The sequence below is a fragment of the Mustelus asterias genome, chromosome 2 (genome assembly GCF_964213995.1).
Source record: "Mustelus asterias chromosome 2, sMusAst1.hap1.1, whole genome shotgun sequence".
Taxonomy (NCBI): domain Eukaryota; kingdom Metazoa; phylum Chordata; class Chondrichthyes; order Carcharhiniformes; family Triakidae; genus Mustelus; species Mustelus asterias.
This window is the reverse complement of record NC_135802.1, coordinates 43126827-43149279: the sequence shown is the minus strand read 5'-3', so window position 1 is coordinate 43149279 and position 22453 is coordinate 43126827. Positions and strand designations below refer to the sequence as shown.

General features: G+C 43.3%; 1 protein-coding gene across 3 annotated transcripts in view; it reads right to left on the bottom strand.

Moving 5' to 3' along the window:
- The window catches only part of arhgap21a (Rho GTPase activating protein 21a), a 193651-nt gene extending 175550 nt beyond the window's left edge, over window positions 1-18101 (bottom strand). For all 3 annotated transcript variants that reach the window (XM_078234146.1, XM_078234109.1, XM_078234117.1), the window contains exons 1-2: window positions 17725-18101; window positions 16628-16871 (exon numbers count right to left, since the gene is read on the bottom strand). In XM_078234146.1, coding sequence (XP_078090272.1) covers window positions 16628-16711 — 84 coding nt within the window. In that variant the 5' untranslated portion in view covers window positions 16712-16871; window positions 17725-18101. The remainder of the gene's footprint in view (window positions 1-16627; window positions 16872-17724) is intronic.
- Between the last annotated feature and the right edge of the window lie 4352 nt (window positions 18102-22453).

The following is a 22453-nucleotide window of genomic DNA, read 5'->3' as shown; positions in this document are numbered from 1 at the left end:
GACCATGACTGTCACAGGATTCCTGTTTTATTAACCACCTTAGAGAATGTGCAAACTTTACCGGAGTTCATCCATTAACGTGGAAGCACGAGTCAAAGGGTCAATGAGATTGCTTGTGGAGACCTTCGGTCATGCATATCTTGGGAATTGCTGCGGGTATTTGAGCATTTATGGTTCCATATTTCAATCCCTATCCTGCAGGAAAATTGGCAGAAACTGGAAATGATAGGCAAATTAGCTTGATGTTTTAGAATCAATCATTAAAGAATTTATAGCTGGGCCCTCTGGGACAAGTTCAAAATAATTGGAAAGAATCAGCATGGTTTTTTTGTGAGGAAAACCATGTTTAGCCAATTTCATAGAGTTCCTTGAAGGAATAACATCTGCTGTGGATAGAGGAGAGCCTGTAGACCTACTCTACCTGGATTTTCAGAAAGCATTTGATAAGGTGCCGCATCAAAGACGATAGCAAAAAATAAGCTCATTTTGTAGGGAGTAACATATTAGCCGGATTGAAGATTCGCTGGCTGGCAGAAAACAATATGCATAAATGGGTCTGACTGGCAGGATGCAACAAGTGGAGTGCCGCGCGCAGGGGGTCTGTTTGGGGCCTCAACTTCTCAAAATTTACATCAATGACTTAGATGAGGGGAGCAAAAGCATGGTAGCTAAATTTGCAGACGACAATGGTAGGTAGGAAAGTATTTTGTGAAGACGACAAGAGTTTGGAGATGGATGTAGATAGGTTGAGTGGGTGGGCGAAAATCTGACAGTATAATGTGGGAAAGAGTGAAGTTGTTCACTTTGGCAGGAAGAATAAAAAAAAGCAAAATATTTACTTAAATGGAGAATGACTGCAGAATGACGAGGTACAGAGGGATATAGGTGTCCTTGTGTATGGGTCACAAATATTTAGTATGTAGCATGTAATCAAGAAGGCTAATAGAATGCTATCCTTTATAACAAGAGTCAGAATTTTACAGCACAAGAGATCCTTCAGCCCATTTCAAGTGATCATCTAAGGAATTAAACATAAAAGGAAGGATGTCATGCTTCAGTTATACAGGGCATTGGTGAGACCACAGCTCAAATACCGTGCACAATTTTGATCTCTTTATTTAAGAGGATGTAAAGTTGTTGAAACAGGTGCAGGAGAGGTTTACTAGATTGATACCTGGAATAAGCGGGTTGTCTTACAAATGATAGATTGGAAAGGCGGAGCTTATTTCCACTAGAGTTTAGAAGTGAGAGAGAGGGGTGACTTCATACAAATATACAAGATCCAGAATGGTATTGACAAAGTGGACACAAAGGATGTTTCTTCTTGTGCACGAGTTCTGAACTAGGAGTTGGCACTGTTTTAAAATTAGGGATTGCCCTTATAGGACAGAGATTAGGAAAATTATGTTCCCTCAGAGGGTTGTGCGACTTTGCAACGCTGTCTCAGAAGGCAGTGGGAGTGCGGAGACTGATTATTTTTAAGGCAGAGGTCAATAGATTCTTGTTAGTTAAGGGACTCAAAAGTTATTGGGTGTACATGGAAGAAGTATATATTGTAATACAGAGCACGCATGATGTTACTGAACAGTGAAGAAGGCTTGAGAGGCTGAATGGCCTACTTCTGCTCTTATTTCTTATGTTGGCATGAGTCTTCAAATCATTCCTGGTACCATTATAAAATGTGGTTCTAAACAAATATGATTTTTCAAGCCTGCATGCCCCTCGGTAATTCAAAGGTTAAAGTCCTACCAATTGTCTGATTTTAAATTCCGCCCAGCCCAATAAAAATCAGTGTCAGTCGAGATTACACTACTGCTAGTATGTAATTATCTTCACCTAACCAAGTAGATTTTACAGTAGCTGGCAATGTATTGTTGTTTATTACCTTGCTTTTGGCCAATTTGTTTCCTTCTTTCCAAAAGCACTATTATTGGGGTATGGCTGCATGTGTGTTGACAATCCTCTAATATCTCACTCAGGTGAGTCATTCACATCCTGAGTGTGACAATCAGCAGGGTATTCCTCTAATGAAAGGGCAGTGGGGCAAATGCTTGTAAATGAGCACAGTCCTGTTCTTGCCAAAACTTCCACAATGTTGAGAAGTGATCAAATGTTAAAATCTTGACTACGTCCCTCCCAACAAAACAGGATTTTTCGAATAGTGGGGTTTCTCACCCTGCAGAGTTGGAGAGAACACGTCCCCCACTGATCAGGCCCCATAGCCAACTAATGTCCCAAGGAGCATTAATCAGGGGAAGACAGGACATCTCTCACCTGATGGAATCTGACTGGTCAGCAATCTCAGCAACCAGTGGCAAGGACTGGAACACAAGCAAATCCTAGAGTCCAAGTCCAGGGTATGTCCATCTCACATCTTGGCATTTGGGGGAGTGGGAGAGAACATCACTGCCAACAGGGGACTATAAAATTCTCTCTCAGGAATCTCAAAGGTTAATTACGGCACTCCCAACAGCCATCAGGCCAAACATTGGCTGACTCAGCAGCCACAAATCAAGTTTGTAACTCTCCAGCCTACATGGCTGTTATCAGAATGCGTTTCCACAGATTAAGACGTTGCTAACTTAACATTTAAAATTGCATTTTAAATGCAGCTTTCTGTAGTTTCCAGTTTTATTTTTATTTGTTCATGGGATGTGGGTGTCACTGTCAATGCCAGCATTTATTTCCCATCCCTGAGGACAGTTAAGAGTCAACCACATTGCTGTAGGTCTGGAATCACATGGAGACCAGACAAGGCTGAAAAATTTCCTTCCCTAAAGGATGTCAGTGAATCTGATGGGTTATGACAATCGACAATGGTTTCACAGTCATCATTAGATTTTTAATTCCAGGTTTTTATTGAATTCAAATTTCACCATCTGCCACGTTGGAATATGAACCCAAGTCTACAGAGCATTACCCCAGTCTTCTGGATTAGTTGTCAAGTGATAATACCACTATGCCACAGCCTCCCCTTAAAGTTGAAGTTTATCAACTCATCAGTACTTATCAATTAGAAAGCATTAGTATTGAAGTATGGAGCTACATCAGTAAGTAGTGGTTAGATTATATCAAACTTCAATTTTTAAAATCCTGAAGATTGTAGGAATCTTTCATGGATTGTAGATTGTTGGCTTTTAATCTCTCTGTTGTAAGCTTTCCAAAATGCTTCCTGTGCTCCAGCATTCAATTTAAACTAGCCTTATGTGGAGCTCAATCATGTCATATTTGAAATTACAGTTAACTGATTGGACTCCTGTAGGATATGTTCCTCTGCTTAATTCTGAAAGTGACAAATGGTATTAGCAGATAGCTTTCAGATCAGGGCCATACAGTTGATGACAAAGCACAAATTCACTGGGAAGGTTAAAAAATGATAGAATCCCTACAATGTAGGAGGAGTCCATCCATCCCATCGAGTCTGCGCCAACTCTCCAATGGGGTATCTTATCCAGGTCCTATCCCTGTAACCTGCTTCCAAAGCGAATAACCTCACAGTTATCCAAATTATACTGCATCTGCCATTGATTAGCCTACTCACCCAACCTGTCTAGATCATTCTGAAGAATCTCTGCATCCACATCACAGTTCACCCTCCCACCCAACTTGGTATCATCTGCAAACTTTGAGATGTTATGTTTTGTTCCCTCATCCAAATCATTAATATATATTGTGAATAGCGATTATTCATATATATTGTGGGAGAATGTGCAGGAGTTTGCACAGTCAGCCAAGCTGGAATTGAACCCGGGTCCCTGGTGCTGTGAGGCAGTGGTGCTAACCACTGTACCACCATGCCGCCCATGTTCTCCCTTTGTTGTGGTTAGTCACTAATGGAGGAAACCTCTTGTACAGCCATGCAGGTTTTGATGACATATTCTCATCTATAAACATATGCCTCAATAAAGCTATTTTCATTACATACAGTGTACTGCAACAGAAGTGCTATTCACTTATACGCGAGCAAAGTACTGTGAATGCTGAAAATCTTAAATAAAAACGGATAACGCTGGAAATATTCAGAAGGTCTAGCAGCTTCTGTGGAGCGAGAAACAGTTAATGTTTCAAGTCAGTTCTAATGAGTGGTCACGGACTTAGAAAGTTTGTCCTGTTTCTCTCTCCACAGATGTTGCCAGAATCACTGAATATTTCCAGCTTGTTCTGTTTTTATTTGCTATTCACTTAGGTTTGCTCTTGTATTCAGTGTAATGAAGTAAGAACTAGGGAGGAAGCACAACTGTTTCTGCCCGAAATAAGTGGAACACTCCAGACAACAAATGGCAACTTTGAAACTGATGTTAATACAAATGGACAATGATTGTCACTTCTAAGCCAATGTAACCAACTGCTTGTTTTAAACATTTTGCAGGCCATATTACAAGAATTCAAACGTAATTAGCCTGATTAATGTTCTTTTCATAACCCTGCACCTTCTTCTGCTTTAAACATTTATTGAACTTTCCCTCAAAAGAAAAAATGGTCTAAAATTCATCTATTGTGAAGTATTTCAAGATCCAATAATCCCAATGATTTTTTTTTTTGAATCTCTTATCCAAATTACATCAATTTTGAATTGATGACCGCTTATCAATGGCTCTCCAAATAGGGGAAATAGCACAATAGGGAAAAAACAATCAAAATCTTCCATATTTAAAATAAAAAATTTAATTTCCCTTGGTCCTTCTTTAGATTAGAACACCTGTGGCATATCCTGGAAGCACTTGGAAGATAGTACCAAGGACTTGATGAAGCAGAAATAAGGGTGAAGCATTTGTATGCACTTGAAAGCATTGCTGTTTGGGCAGAAAAACAAAATAGGAGAATATACTCAATGGAAAGATCCTAAAGTGTGTAGCAGGGGTGATTTTTGGGAAGCAAACTGATCATTCTTTGAAAATGCAAGTTAATGATGCCATAAAAAGGCTAATAGCATTTTGGAACTGAAAAACACAGGAAGAGTGCAAGAATGGGGTAATAATAAGATGTGCATGTCAATGATTAGATCACAATTACATTACTGCATGATGTGATCCATTAAAAACCAAATATAGATTCAACAATATGATACAGGGGATGGAAAACTAGCTTTAAAAAGGATATCACTGGAGGAGCTCCTCAGGGCAATGTCCTCGGCCCAAAAATTTTCATCTGATCCATAAATGACTCCTTTCCCCCGCCCCCATCATTAGGTCAAAAATGGGGATGTTGCTGAAGAATGCAATGTTCATTAGATATTGAAGCAGTCCATGTCCATATGCAGCAAGACCTGGATAACATGCAACCTTGAGCTGATGTGTGGAGTGAATATTATTTGCCACTGAAGTGTCAGGCAATGACTATCTCTAACCAGAGAAAATCTAACCATCTCCCTTTAACATTCAATATTACAATAATTGAATCCCCCACCAACAATATCTTGGGGATTACCATTGACAGGAGGAGAAGGTGGTGAGGGAAGATGTATTTCGTGATGGCATCATGCTGGAATTGTCAGAAATGGTGAAGGATGATTCTTTGAAGGCTGAGGCTAGTGGGTTAGAAAGTGAGAATAAGGCGGACCCTAACATGGCTCTGGGACAGAGGGGAATGGTTGAGGGCAGAGGTACAGTGAATGGGTCAAACCTGGTTTCCAACCTCCTGTGGTTGAAGGGGCACTCAACCCGTTGTTTTTTTTGTTCCAATGCTAAATAATTTCCCTCTCTTTAGCTCTGAGTCACCAGACTCAAAACGTTAACTCTATTTCTCTCTCCATTGATGCTGCCAGATCTGTTGCGTTTCTCCAGCATTTTCTGTTTTTGTTAGAGTTACTTTGGAAAATAGTTTGGAAGCATTGATCTAGAAGATGCAGTACAAGAAATAGCAGAGGTAGTCTGGAAAATTTGTTTGTAGAATGCCTATGTAACATTCTTGGAACAATACATTGTGGAACCAACTAAGGATAAAGGTATTTTAGATTTCGTAATGTTCATTGAAGCAGGTTTATATGGTAATCTCATAGCAAGGGGTCCTTTGGGGGAAAAAAAGTGACCATAATACAATTGAATTCCACATTAAGTTTGAAAGTGACATTTTCCTGTCCCAAATTAGTGTCGTAAATCTAAACAAAGCCAATTGCAATTGGGAGAGGGGGGGGGGGGGGGGGGGTTTATTAGGAAAATTAAGGATTGATTTAGATTAAAACAGGTTTAAAACATTTAAGCCCGAGGAATGGAAGTGTTGTACAAACCAAAGGCAAAGGTGAAAATAGAATGAGAGTAAACTAACCAGGAACAAAGAACTGCTTGCTTCTGAACTTTGACAAGTAGATAAAAAGGTAGAGTGCAGCTAAAGTAAATGTTGGTCCTTTAGAGGCAAAAACAAGAGAAATCATCATCATGGAGAATGAGGAAATGGCAGAGACATTGAACAAATATTTTGTATTAGTCATTATAGTAGACAACACAAATTACATACCAAAAACAGTAGGTAACCAAGTGGATATTAAGAATGAGGAACTTAAAGTATTTAATATCAGTACAGAAAGAGCATTGGAGAAATGCAAGGGACTAAAGTCCTACAAATGCCCTGGCCTGCATCTGAAGAAATAGTTGTTGCGAAAATAGTCGGTGCAATGTTTACAAATTTCCAAAAATCCCTATTATATCCAGGTTGGCAGGTTGTAACTAGTTGAGTGCCGCAAGGATTATTGCTGGAGTCTCATTAGATACAATCTAGAGGGTAACGTATCAAGGTTTGCCGATGATTCAAAGCTAGGTATGAATGTAAGCTGCGAGGACACAGACTGCAAAATGATACTGACAGGTTAAGTGAGTGGACACTAAGATGACAGGTGTTGAGACATTGGAGAAATGTGAGCTTCTCCACTTTTGTCACAAGAATAAAAAAGCATATTTTATTAAAATGTGAAACTTCGAAATGTTGATGTTTAGCGAGATTTGGGCATGCTTGTGCAAGGGCACAAAGTTAGCAAGCAGTTACAGCAAGTGATTAGGAAGGCAATTGACATTTTGGCTTTTATTACCAGAGATTGCAGGAGTATCTTCCCACAGTAGTGAAGTGCTTTGGTGAGACCACATCTCAAGTGCTTGCGTGAATTTTCAGTCTCCATATTTAAGGAAAGATATCCTCATATTGGACACAGTACAGTGAAAATTCACTAGGTTGTTCCAGAGGGACATTTTTAATCCAAATGTGGGCATCAATGGCTAGATCAATATTTGTTGCCCATCCGTAAACCCCACGATGGCTAATCCATCAGGCTATATTGCTTCCATGATAGGGGCCATATCATAATGTAATCATTTGAGAAGTATTAGATACAGCTGAACAGATTGAGAGCTGTGCACATTTACCCTGATCAACACATCTACAAACCATTAAAATAAATTGTACTCATGTCACCTATGTGATAATTCTGCAGTTAAAAAAAACCAATGTGGAATTTGATTTAAAGGGAGTACATTGAGGTTGGAATACTTGTACATGATCACAGTAGTAGTAGCAATAACAGGATTATCACTATGACTACAAAGAAAATGGCCATTTGACTCATCGTGCCTGTACTGACTGTTTAATCAATGTCCCTACTCTTTCCTTGTTGTTCTTTTTCAAATGTTAATTCCTTTTTGAATGATGTGATAACAGCCACTTGTGATACAGCAGTCCATGCTCTAACTATCCAGATGAAATTATTCCTATTTTTCAATTCTTCTGCTGATAATCCTAAATTTATGCCCTTCAGTTGCCAATTCATGAAGCATAAGGAACAATTTATCTTAAAACATTTAATGATTAAGAATCTTTATTAGATCCCTTCTTAATCTTCTCCAGTGAAAAAGCCTTTCATAATCATAAGTTGCCATTTTGAAAGTTCCAATATCCCATGTCTTAAGGAGGGGCCATGAATGGCTTGCAATGCTTCAACCACAGCCTAATTAACATCTCGTACAAATTCAACAGCGCTCCTGAGAAATAAGAAACCAAACTCCAGACTTCTAAAAAAAAAGTTTTTTTTTTTTACTTGCAGCCTTAAGAATATATTTCTTCTAATTGTTCTCTCCATCCAAAATGTACTAATTTGCACTTCTTTGCACTGAACATCAAACCTTTCGGCCCTATTTACTGGTCTATTCCATTCTTTCTTGCAGTTCATTACATTTTAATATTCTTGTATTAATGGTCAAATTGTATTTCCATGTAGAAAAATGGCAATCCAAGCACAGATCCCAGCAACACTAAACTATGACTCCAAATGCAATAAAATTTACCCTAAAATTTTCCCCCTCACTTTCTCTCCATCCACGTGACTACATTCTTAATACCAAGTGCTTTGATTTTTTTGCAACAAGTTTTTATGATTCTTCACAGAACACCTCTGAAAATACTAATGGTAGAGAAAGCAGACAGTAATGGTGAACAGTTGATTTTCAGACTGGAAGCCTTTTTCACACAAGCAGGCTTCATTTCCACCTTGCTATTGTAAGTCAACTCAATATGATTTGGTCCTGCAATCTCAAGGTGGCCTTCTCCCACAAATGCTAAATGACAAGCTCTTGCCTGTTGTCAGGAATTGATCGTTCGTCAGCACTTTTGAAATCATAATGGCAGAATGTAAGTGTCAAGGCAATAGCAGGCTCAATGATGGAACACAGATTTACAGGAACGCACTTCCTGGAGACGCAACTAATATCCCAGAGATAAACATGAAACCCTGGGAGAACGTAAGAGGCTAGTAAAATGAATATGCATGTTTAATAACAAACAGCATGATAGAAATATAGTGAACGACAGAAGTAATTAAGTTACAACTAATAAGTGTTCACATCAACAAGACTTTAAACATGCAATTGATATACAGGGACACACATTTAGAGGACCCATATGTGTTGAAGATAGCAAGCTTGGATATTCCTCGTTTCTTTCTTGTTGCCATTTGGTTTCCACTTCTAGAGTTCTTTGTAGAATTATTCCCCTCAAATGCTTCCTCTGCCTCACTCATTTTTCATTTCCATGACTTTTATATTCCTCCCAGTTCGCCGATTTTTTCTACAAACTTCCATTTCACTTTTTGCTCTATGATGCTTGGTTCCTCATTTATTCCTCCATTCTAATCAGTTACAGACACACCCCACCACCCCTCTGGTGCTGAAAACATTTTACAGGAAATAGTTGTTTAAAGCCGAAATGTAATTTGCAAAACTGGGATGATTAAACAAAATGCATAAGCAGGGTGGGGTTTCAGCAAGGATAAGTGACCAAATAGATGAACCCTGACAGAAGCAGGTTAGCGGAAGGAGCTGGAGGAGGGAGCAACCACTGTACTGTGGCTAAAGGAAAAAAGAATAGCCCATGGGTGTGGGAAGCCTAAAGACCTACAATGGAGTTCAATTCAGGATGACAAAACAGGTCCATAGTGTGTTGCAAAAAGTAAAACAAGAAAAGAGGAATGGCCAAAACAGTCAAATACAAAGAAAACAGGGAAAATATATTGCCCAATGTTACAGTGGACATTACAAACATATTTTCCCCTTGTTCAGCATTAAATGCAATAATACGGAGCCAAATAAATAAAACAATGAAATATTTCCACGAACTGCAAAGATCAGGTAACAGAGGAACAGCTGCTGTAGTTCTCATAAGAAAATTGAGTTGCTGCATCGATTTCACTTTATAAAGGCATCCCTATCAAATGGCCATAGCAAGGCTTGGGCTTATGTTCAGTTCAAACAGTATTACAGAAGTTCTATATTCACAAATGAATAAAACGGGATAGTCAGGGATCACAAACACTACTAAAATATTATGATGGCCCACATCTCTGACAATAACAGAAATATTCATCATTTTTGGCAGACAACCATGTTTTTGGGCTGTGCTAGTCTGAACAGCTCATGTTCACTTTTACCAGGCAAGCAGAGCTGTGCGAGTACCATAGACCTGTACGCGTCTGTTCCAGTCACTGTAGTAGACATGCAGGCCATTTGGGGGCGGGGCAGGGGAAACCACTGTTTACAACATGGAAACCACAAATTTGGTATTGCAGAACTGCTGTCTGAAGGTATCCTGGAATATAAATGCTGGCTTCATGAGTTTTGGAATCCAAACAACAACATTGAGACCTAGGAGGTAAATTCAGCTATGTTAAGTTTGCTACAATGTACAGCGGGGCAGTGGCGCTTGCAAACAGTGAAATGCAGCTGAAAAAGAAATTCAGAAGAAGTGAACATCACTGCCATTGATTCCCAGAACAGCTAATGGTAGCAGGGGACTATCTTCTTGAACCTTTGCAATCCAATGCTTAGTTACACCCGAGTGGTTTGCTTGTTAGATCACCTCAGAAGGCAATGAGCACACCATGCTGCTGTGGGATTGGAGTTGTATATTGCCCAGATAAAGTAAGGATTTTGCTCGCTCAAGAGTATTAGTGATTGCAACAATCTGATAGCTGCCCAAATCACTACTAAAAATACCAACTTCTTTTTAATTTCCTTTTCATTTTAAATAAACCAAATTCAAATTCTTAAACTGCCATGCTAAGAATAGAAATCACTTTCTCTAGATTACTAGTCCTGTAACAAAACTGCAACACTACTTCAATGTACTTTGAAATGGTCTTAACTGACCACCAACTTTAGTGGAAAGCTAGGAGCAAAAATCTAAACTATGCTTTCAAAAAAAAAAACCGGCACACCACAGAAAAAAAGAAAGAAAAATGACTTGCCTAGAATTAAGCCGATATCCCCAACCACTTCAACCACAGATTGATTAGGTTCCTAAAAACATAACTTAATTTCCCATTTAAAGGTTTGTCATGAGCTGCGTGCACTGAAGTAGGTAAATTTTAGTCATGGTCTAATGTAAACAATAGCATGACCATGTGAAGGAAGGATAGTTTAAGAAAATAGTTGGCATTGATCTGTGTCTGAAATGCTCCCATATTGGCAAAGAGTAATTTTGCTGTGACTAATGTGAATAATGTTTGCACTGCTTGTTTCAGTAATGATAGCTTCCCAATTGTTATGGTCCATACATACCAGCAGGAGCAAAGTTGTGGGTGGGTTCACTGTCGGGGAGTTGGTGCAGACTCAATGGGTTGAATGGCCTCCTTCTGTACTGTACGGATTCTCTGATTAATTATAGGTGCAGGATAACAATTGAAGTTCTCCATTTGTATGTTCACTGGCTAAGGACTTTCTCGTCATTCATTTTGATGGACAGAAAAATTAGACTTGTGAGCTTGGATGTGCAAAACTCCAATCAGAGTCTTACTCCAAGCCAGTTAATTTTTTTGAAAATCATATGACACTTCAGCGGTGCTATTCATTTCAATAGGTTTGCAATACAAATATTAAAAAAATAACAATAACCTCAACACTGCTGCCTCACACACCAGAGACCAGGTTCAATTCCAGCCACACTGTCTGTGTGGAGTTTGCACGTCCTCCCTGTGTCTGCGTGGGTTTCCTCTGGGTGTTCCGGTTTCCTCCCACAGTCCAAAGATGTGCAGGTTAGGTGGATTGGCTATGCTAAATTGACCCCAGTGTCGGGGGGGGGGGGGGGGGGGGGGGGGGGCTCTTTCTGTACTGTCGGGATTCTACGAAATATTCTAAAATTACATTCAGTATATAATTTCACTAGAGTAAATGCTACACAGGCTTAAACAGACTTTATTCAGAATCCAAAGGACTTCCGTATACTTATTCTGCACAACACACCAGCCACGCAATATTCTGCACAACACACCAGCCACACAATATTCTGCACAACACACCAGCCACACAATATTCTGCACAACACACCAGCCACACAATATTCTGCACAACACACCAGCCACACAATATTCTGCACAACACACCAGCCACACAATATTCTGCACAACACACCAGCCACACAATATTCTGCACAACACACCAGCCACACAATATTCTGCACAACACACCAGCCACACAATATTCTGCACAATGTTTCAACAAATCTCGGATTAAAACGTGTAAACAAGTCACCAGGACCAAGGTGATTTGTCATGTGACTCTGTTCTAAATTTAAAAAGTAATCAATTAAAGATAATATTAGCACATTAAGTTCAGGAAACTAGGATGCAGAAGCAGAAACAGAAAAATGCTGGAAAATCTCAGCAGGTCTGACAGCATCTGTGGAGAGAGATGAGAGCCAACGCTTCGAGATCCGCTGAGATTTTCCAGCATTTTTCTGTTTTTGCTTTAGATTCCAGCATCCGCAGTATTTTGTGTTTATGTAGAAGCAGTATGAGTTGAGATGAGAAGTGATAGAGGCAAGAAGTCACTTGTGGGAGCCCCTTAATTGTAACTACACAGTAGATAAGAGTATAAAGGAGATAATGGGAGCTTGTCAGAAAGGTACAAGTGATAATCATGGGGATTTTAATCTACATCTAGATTGGAAAAATCAGATGGGCAAAGGTTGCATAGGTGAGGAATTCATAGAATGTTTTCAGGATAGTTTCTTAGAACAGCACGTTCTGGAGCCAACCAGAGGGCAGGTTCCACTAGACCTGGTATTGTGAAATGTGGTAGGATTAATCGATAACCTCACAGTGAAGGCACTCCTAGGTAGCTACAATCATAATATGATTTAATTTTAGTCAGTTTGAGGGAGAGAAGGGTGTGTTTTTAAATCAACAAACATTCAGTGGTAGACATTCAAAGGGATATTTCATATACATTCTAATAAGAAAAATTGCAAAGGAAAGGCCCATCATCTGCGGTTAACTAAAAAAGTTAAAGACAATATTAAACTTAAAGAAAAAACATGCGTTAGTGCTATGACAAGTGGCCGGTCAGAAGTTTAGAAAGAATACAAAGAACAAAGAATGACAAAAATGAAAAACTAGAGTACAAAACAAAGCTAGCCAGTAATATGAAGATGGATAATAAGAGCTGTTTCCATAGATATTTAAATAGGAGTTAAAGTGAGCATTCGTCCAATAGAAACTACATCTCGGGAATTCATAACAGAAAGAACGACAAAGATGGATGAACTAAACTGGTATTTTGCATTTATCTTCACTGCAGAAGACAAAGGTAACATCCCAGAAATACCTGTAAGCCAGGAAATAGAAGGTAAGGAGAACTCAACAAAATTATGATTGCCAGGGAAGTGGTATTGTTCATTCTGCTGGCTGTCAAACCCCCAGGTCCGAATGGACTTCACCCCAAGATCTTGAATGAATTGTCTAATGAGACAGTTGATGCATTGATTTTAATTATCCAAAATTCAGGAAGATTCTATGAGATCAGAAGAGAGCAAATGTAACTCCTTTATTCAAAAAGGGAAGGAGACAAAAAGCAGGAACCTATAGGCCAGTTAGCCTAACATCTGTAATAATGGCTTCTAGCAGATGTTATAGCAAGGCACTTGGAAAAATTCGAGGCAATCAGACAGAGTCAACATGGTTTTGTGAAAGGGAAATCACATTTAACCAATTCACTGAAGTTCTTTGAAGGGGTCACAGAATCCCTACTGTGCAGAAGGCCAGTCGGCCCATCGAATCTGCATCAACTCTCCGACAGGGCATCTTACCCAGGCCCTATCCCCATGCTGTAGATAATGGGGAACCAGTGGAAGTACTGTACTTACATCTCAGAAGGCATTTGATAAGGTGCCACATCAAAAGATTATTGCATAGAATAAGAAAATTATGGTGTAGTGGGTAACATATTGGCATGGATTTCAGGAAATAGCATAAATGTTAATGGGTCTTTTTTCTAGCTAGCAAAATGTGACAAGTGGTGTGCTACACAGATCAGGATGGATGAGCGGTGTGCCACACAGATCAGTGCTGGGACGTCAACTGTTTCAATTTATATAAATGATTTGATGAAGGGACTGAAGGTATGGTTGTTAAATTTGCTAACAACAAAGATAGGTAGGAAAGTAAGTTATGAAAAGGACACAAGGAGGCTACAAAGCAACATAGAAAGGATAAGTGAGTGGGCAAAAATCTGGCAAATCGAATACAAACATGGGCAAATTGTCCATTTTGGCAGCAGAATAAAAAAGCTTATCTAAATGGCGAGAGACTGAGAACTCCGAGGTGCAGAGGGATCTAGGTGTCCTAGTGTATGAATTACAAAAGGCTAATATGCAGGTACAGCAAGTACTTAGGAAAGCTAATAGAATGTTACTGTTCATTGTGCAGGGAATGGATTACAAAAGGTTATGCTTTAGTACAGAGCATTGGTGTGACCACATTTGGAGTAGTATTGATCTCCTATGTAAAGAAAGGTGTAATTGCATTAAAAATAGTTCAGAGTAGGTTTATTGGACTAATGCCAGGAATGGGCAGGTTGTCTCAAGAGGAAAGGTTAGGTTTATATCTATTACTAGAGGGTTAGAAGAGTAAATGATTGAAAGCTTTAGACCCTGAGGGGTATTGACAGGGTGAATGTGGACAGAATGTTTTCTCTTGTCAGCTAATCTAGAACTAGGGGGTCACTGTTTAAAAATAAGGGGTTGCTCATTTAAGACAAGAGTTAAGAACTTTGGGGGGGGGGGGGTGTGTGAAAGGTCATAGGTAGGTAGGAACGTGGGGTTCAAAGCAGATCAGATGATACTATTGAATGACGGAGCAGGCTTGAGGGACAAAGTGATCTAGTCCTGCTCCTACTTTGTATGTTCAAAATGTTAACTGTTTCTTTCTTCACAGATGTTGTCAGGCTTGAGTATTTCCAGCATCCACAACATTTTACTTTCCAATTTCAGTCATGTAAGTCCACATATTAGTCAGTCTATAGCACCAACTATTTCCAAAATAAATGGTCACATCACACCCAATACTCTATAAAAAGTGATGAGGGCACATAATGAAACATTCATATGCTGCAGTTTAATTCTTAAAATAATTATGATTGTAAACAATTTTGGTTTTTGGATCATTGTAAAATAATGCAAATATGAAGTCAACATATCAGAACAGAAAGCAGAAAATATATACTGGAACAGTTTGTGAAGTATTTCAAACCCTCATCCACAAGTTGTCTGATCATTGCACTCCAATAAATAAGAACTGCCTTATTCTCCAGCTTTAAAATGGATCCGAATCAAACGCTCATATCTCTTGCTATTTCATGACACCAGATTTATCAAATACATTACTAGTGTTAACAGATGAAACTCACACGTTCTTATTTTTATAGTTTGCTGATATTTTCAACCCCGCACCTTTAGTGTTTCACTTCAACAAACATCTTCAGGAGGATATTGTAAATTTTCCCAATTATAACGAATAAATGACATGCTCAAAATGCATACTGTTAGCCACTGCACTGGCAACTTACTTCAGCCACAAATATAAAAATGAGGTAAAGATGATATTCATAATGCAAAGTTTAAGATTTAAAGCTGCTTTCCAGCAAATGTTTAAAATCCAGACAGAAATAACATGACACGAAAAGAAAACTAACTATACATCACTCAAAATTAAAGTTAATTTATAAGGCTTACATTCACATTGCAATGGAGTTACTGTGAAAATCCCATAGTCACCACACTCCGGCGCCTGTTCGGGTACACAGGGAGAATTTAGCATGGTCAATTCACCTAACCTGTACATCTTTGGACTGTGGGAGGAAACCCACGCAGACACAGGGAGAAAGTGCAAACTCCACACAGACAATGACCCAAGCCTAGAATCAAACCCGGGTCCCTGGCGCCATGAGGCAGCAGTGCTAACCACTGTCCCACCCAGTAATAAATATATTACTGTGAATACATATTACATAATATCTTGACCAAAAAGCCCGATGTTATTATAATTGTCAAATCACACAGTATTCAGTCTGGTCATATTTAAAGAGATGGCAGTTCCTGGCTATATTCCCAGATACAGTTTACTTTTGCATTCTTGCAAACTTTTCTAGAATGATCATTGAATGGCACTCAGTTGTAACACACCAAAAAGTTGATCTTAACAGAAATTGTATATAGTATTCCAGCTTCTAACCAGCAATACACCTTCCAGCAGAACCCAACACTTGTTTCTAGGTTATTCCCATAATTTTACTCCTGTACAATTTTCCCTACACATTCTGCTCAGAAACTACTGTGCAGATGGTGGTAAATAAGCATCATCGCCTTATACTCTCCAGGTTCAGTAACCATTTAAAAATTAAGACAGGTGTCCAGAATTTCAAATATCCATGGTCTCAAATCCACCAGTCAATACAACAATGCACCTCTTCAATTACTATATTTTAAAGAATCTGCTTACAATAGCTTCAAAATTATTTTATTAAAGTTCAACCTTTCAGCAACACATATATTAAAAACATAAATGTCAGAAGGATGTGCTTTTGCACTTGCTAAAATAAAATTCCAAGAACAGCAATTCAACCTCGTACGTAATTACAGCTGAGACTACTTACGTGGAAAAGCTTAAAACTGTAATACACAAGCCCTGACTAAATCTCTGGAGCATAATCTGTTGAGCCTGGCGGGCAGTGCGCCCAATACAGCAAGACGACAAACAGTAAATCAAAAGCCACAAATCAACTGCTGATCCCTTCATACGTGGTGTTATGTAAAAGGAACAGACCCTTAAATCTCCTTACGATTTTGTTTAAAACGACACGGAATCTGGTCTCAATCGTACCTCGTCCTTTCCAGCAGATGGGTGTTTTTTTCCATTTGCATCTCCATCCTCCTCTTCACTTGGACAGGTCCTTCGTGTCGCCATTATAACATTTCAAATTAAAACGAATCCAGATCAGGAGAACATTTTCTCGGCTCCGCACATTGAAAAATCCCAGTCAGTCATGAACAGCAACAACAAAAAGCACCACAGCCAGATAACTCGCCGGGTCTACCCGTTCTTCCTCATTGTTTCTTAATGAAAACTGGGGGAAAGGAAAAAAAAAGAAATAGATACAGTCAGTCGCAAATAAATCGCATTCGTATCATAATTCATATTCACAGCCCTCCTGAAAAAGAAACAGTGATCAGAAAACCGCACTGACACAAGGCAAATCAGTTCTGCCAACAGGAGCTTCAGCCTCCTTCCATCAATCAAGGAAACGCCTTTTTTAAAAAAATCCTGTTACTTGGCTTTCCCTACAGAATTTGCGCTCAATGCCCAACACCTCTCTACGCCAAGTTTCTTTTTGGTTTGATTTCCTTTTTTCGCCTCTGATCCTCTACAAAATCTCAGTAAAACCAATCCTCCTCCTCTCTTTCTCCTCCCCCCCAAAAAACACAAACAAATGCAAAGATGGGGGGGGGGGGGCGATATTTCAAAAGGAAGATGGGACAGATGCAGTCTGGAGGCAGATTTTTCACACTGCTCGCCTCCCCCAACTACGTGCCGGGAATGGATCCTGACAACTAACCCATTTTTTGTTGTGGGTGTTTTCACTTGGATGAGATTCGCCCGAGCAGCGTGAAGGATGCGGTGTGGAAATCATTACCAAACATCGAACAATTATAACCAGCCATATAATAAATATACAGATAGTATAACCAGCTATATAATAAATGCGAGAAAGAATTGAGTGGAAAAAGTGGGAGGACAAAAAAAGCCTGGAGGCATTCAGATTTCCACCAGTGCAGAATTCCCTCCCCATCAATCAGCAATACAAGGGGAGTGGGGAAACTACAATCTCTCTCACACACACACAAACACAGCCTCCCTCTTTAATGGGCTGATGTGTAAAATGATGCTTAAAATTTTCTCCTCCCCGCTCTGGAGCAGACCTTGTATCGCCGAGGCCTCGATTTCCCACCCCTCAGTCCAGGAGACTTGGGCAGCAGGAGCAGCAGTTGCTGCTGTCCCCCAGTTCGGGCCGCACTCTTCCCGGCGCCTGCAGCAGCAGCAGCTCCTCCCGCTCAGGCGGCGCCGCCGCCATGGCTCCTCAGGTCTCCCTCCCTCTCTCTCTCTCTGGGCTGCTTGTTGTCACTCGCCGCTCCCTCGACTCCGGCCGCCGTTCAATCCTCCTCCTCCTCCGGCAGTTTTAACAGGACTCTGAAGCCAGAGGTGCTCCAACTGCCCCCGCCATGTCTCTGTGGTTTATCCCCCCTCTCTCTCTCTCTCCGGTTTATCCCCCCCTCTCTCTCTCTCTCTCCTCGCCCACTCCACACCAGCCGCGCGTGAAGGGAAAAAACCGTGGAAAAGCCCGAGCTCGATAGACCCAGCCCGCCCGAGGCCGAGCTCACCAATCAGCACCCGCCTTACAACCACCGCTCGGCCACTCCACCAATCGGATGGGGCGTTTCATCGGCTCCCCACCCCGCCACCCTTGGCCACGCCCTCTCCCTCGCACTTCCCAACCCATTATTCCCGACTCCAGCCAATCAGTGCGGTGCAGGCCGCCGCCGCGAGCTCTCCTCCCTCCAGCACCATTGATACTCAGCCCATCCCCAACCCTGCTACACTCACTGAGCCCAACCTCAACCCTGCTACACTCACTGAGCCCAACCTCAACCCTGCTATACACACTCAGCCCATCCCCAACCCTGCTGCACTCACTCAACCCATCCCCAACCCTGCTACACTCAGAGCCCAACCTCAACCCTGCTATACACACTCAGCCCATCCCCAACCCTGCTGCACTCACTCAACCCATCCCCAACCCTGCTGCACTCACTCAACCCATCCCCAACCCTGCTACACTCAGAGCCCAACCTCAACCCTGCTATACACACTCAGCCCATCCCCAACCCTGCTACACTCACTCACTCAGCCCATCCCCAACCTCAACCCTGCGACTCTCAGTCAGCCCATCCCCAACCCTGCTACACTCACTCAACCCATCCCCAACCCTGCTACACTCAGAGCCCAACCTCAACCCTGCTATACACACTCAGCCCATCCCCAACCCTGCTACACTCACTCACTCAGCCCATCCCCAACCTCAACCCTGCGACTCTCAGTCAGCCCATCCCCAACCCTGCTACACTCACTCAACCCATCCCCAACTCTGCTACACTCACTCAGCCCATCCCCAACCCTGCTACACTCACTGAGCCCAACCTCAACCCTGCTACACTCACTCAGCCCATCCCCAACCCCGCTACACTCACTCAGCCCATCCCCAACCCTGCTACACACACTCAGCCCATCCCCAACCCTGCTACACACACTCAGCCCAACCCTGCGACACACACTCAGACCATCCCCAACCCTGCGACACACACTCAGACCATCCCCAACCCTGCTACACACACTCAGCCCATCCCCAACCCTGCTACACTCACTCAGCCCATTCCCAACCCCGCTACACTCACTCAGCCCATTCCCAACCCCGCTACACTCACTCAGCCCATCCCCAACCCCGCTACACACACTCAGCCCATCCCCAACCCCGCTACACTCACTCAGCCCATCCCCAACCCCGCTACACTCACTCAGTCCATCCCCAACCCCAACCCTGCTACACTCACTCAGCCCATCCCCAACCCTGCTACACACACTCATTCAGCCCAACCCTGCTACACACACTCATTCAGCCCAACCCCCCTACACACACTCAGCCCAACCCCCCTACACACACTCAGCCCATCCCCCCTACACACACTCAGCCCAACCCCCCTACACACACTCAGCCCAACCCCCCTACACACACTCAGCCCAACCCCCCTACACACACTCAGCCCAACCCCCCTACACACACTCAGCCCAACCCTGCTACACTCACTCAGCCCATCCCCAACCCCGCTACACACACTCAGCCCATCCCCAACCCCGCTACACACACTCAGCCCATCCCCAACCCCGCTACACTCACTCAGCCCATCCCCAACCCTGCTACACTCACTCAGCCCATCCCCAACCCTGCAACACTCACTCAGCCCATCCCCAACCCTGCTACACTCACTCAGCCCATCCCCAACTCCGCTACACTCACTCAACCCATCTCCAACCCTGCTACACTCACTCATTCAGCCCATCCCCAACCCTGCTACACACACTCATTCAGCCCATCCCCAACCCTGCTACACACACTCATTCAGCCCATCCCCAACGCTGCTACACACACTCAGCCCATCCCCAACCCGGCTACACTCAACCAGCCCATCCCCAACCCTGCTTCACTCACTCAGCCCATCCCCAACCCTGCTACACTCACTCAACCAGCCCATCCCCAACCCTGCTACACACACTCAGCCCATCCCCAACCCGGCTACACTCAACCAGCCCATCCCCAAGCCTGCTTCACTCACTCAGCCCATCCCCAACCCTGCTCCATTCACTCAAACAGCCCATCCCCAACACTGCTACACACACTCAACCCATCCCCAACCCTGCTACACACACTCAACCCATCCCCAACCCTGCTACACTCACTCAGCCCATCCCTACCCTGCTACACTCACTAAGTAAGAAGTTTAACAACACCAGGTTAAAGTCCAACAGGTTTATTTGGTAGCAAAAGCCACACAAGCTTTCGGAGCTGCAAGCCCTTTCTTCAGGTGAGTGGGAATTCTGTTCACAAACAGCGGATATAAAGACACAAACTCAATTTACATGAATAATGGTTGGAATGCGAATACTTACAACTAATCAAGTCTTTAAGAAACAAAACAACGTGAGTGGAGAGAGCATCAAGACAGGCTAAAAAGATGTGTATTGTCTCCAGACAAATAAACCTGTTGGGCTTTAACCTGGTGTTGTTAAACTTCTTACTGTGTTTACCCCAGTCCAACGCCGGCATCTCCACATCATGACACTCACTAAGCCCATCCCTGACCCTTCTACACTCACTCACTCAGGCAATCCCAACCTCAACCCTGCTACACTCACTCAGCCCATCCCTGACCCTGCAACACTCACTCACTCAGCACATCCCCAACCCTGCAACACTCACTCACTCAGCACATCCCCAACCCGGCAACACTCACTCACTCAGCCCATCCCCAACCCTGCAACACTCACTCACTCAGCACATCCCCAACCCTGCAACACTCACTCACTCAGCACATCCCCAACCCTGCAACACTCACTCAGCCCATCCCCAACCCGGCAACACTCACTCACTCAGCCCATCCCCAACCCTGCAACACTCACTCACTCAGCACATCCCCAACCCTGCAACACTCACTCACTCAGCACATCCCCAACCCTGCAACACTCACTCACTCAGCCCATCCCCAACCCTGCAACACTCACTCACTCAGCACATCCCCAACCCTGCAACACTCACTCAGCCCATCCCCAACCCCAACCCTGCTACACTCAGCCCATCCCTGACCCTGCTACACTCACTCAGCCCATCCCCGACCCTGCTACACTCACTCACTCAGCCCATCCCCAACCCTGCTACACTCACTCAGCCCATCCCCAACCCTGCTACACTCACTCAACCCATCCCCAACCCCGCTACGCTCACTCACTCAGCCCATCCCCAACCTCAACCCTGCGACTCTCAGTCAGCCCATCCCCAACCCTGCTACACACACTCAACCCATCCCCCAACCTCAACCGTGCTACACTCACTCAACCCATCCCCAGCCCGGCTACACTCACTCAACCCATCCCCCAACCTCAACCGTGCTACTCTCACTCAGCCCATCCCCAACCTCAGCCCGGCGACACTCACTCAACCCATCCCCAACCCTGCGACACTCACTCAGCCCATCCCCAACTCTGCTACACACACTCAGCCCATACCCAACTCTGCTACACACACTCAGCCCATCCCCAACTCTGCTACACACACTCAGCCCATCCCCAACTCTGCTACACTCACTCAACCCATCCCCAACCCTGCTACACTCACTCACTCCACCCCCTACCCTGCTACACTCACTCACTCAGCCCATCCCCAACCCGGCTGCACTCACTCAGCCCATCCCCAACCTCAACCCTGCTACACTCACTCAACCCACCCCCTACCCTGCTACACTCACTCACTCAGCCCATCCCCAACCCTGCTACACTCACTCACTCCACCCCCAATCTCGCTACACTCACTCACTCAGCCCATCCCCAACCCTGCTACACTCACTCACTCCACCCCCAATCTTGCTACACTCACTCACTCAGCCCACTCCCTACCCGCTACACTCACTCAGCCCATCCCCAGCCCTGCTACACTCGCTCAGCCCATCCCCAACCCTGCTACACTCGCTCAGCCCATCCCCAACGCTGCTACACTCACTCAATCAGCCAATCCCCAACCCTGCTACACTCACTCAGCCAATCTCAAACCCTGCTACACTCACTCAGCCCATCTCCAACCCTGCTACACACACTCAGACAATCCCCAACCCTGCTACACTCACTCAGCCCATCCCCAACCCTGCTACACACACTCAGACAATCCCCAACCCTGCTACACTCACTCACTCAACATATCCCTCGCCTTGCTACACTCACTCACTCTGCCGATCCCCAACCCTGCTACACTCACTCAGCCCATCCCCAACCCTGCTACACTCACTCAGCCCATCCCCAACCCAGCTACACTCACTCACTCACCCCATC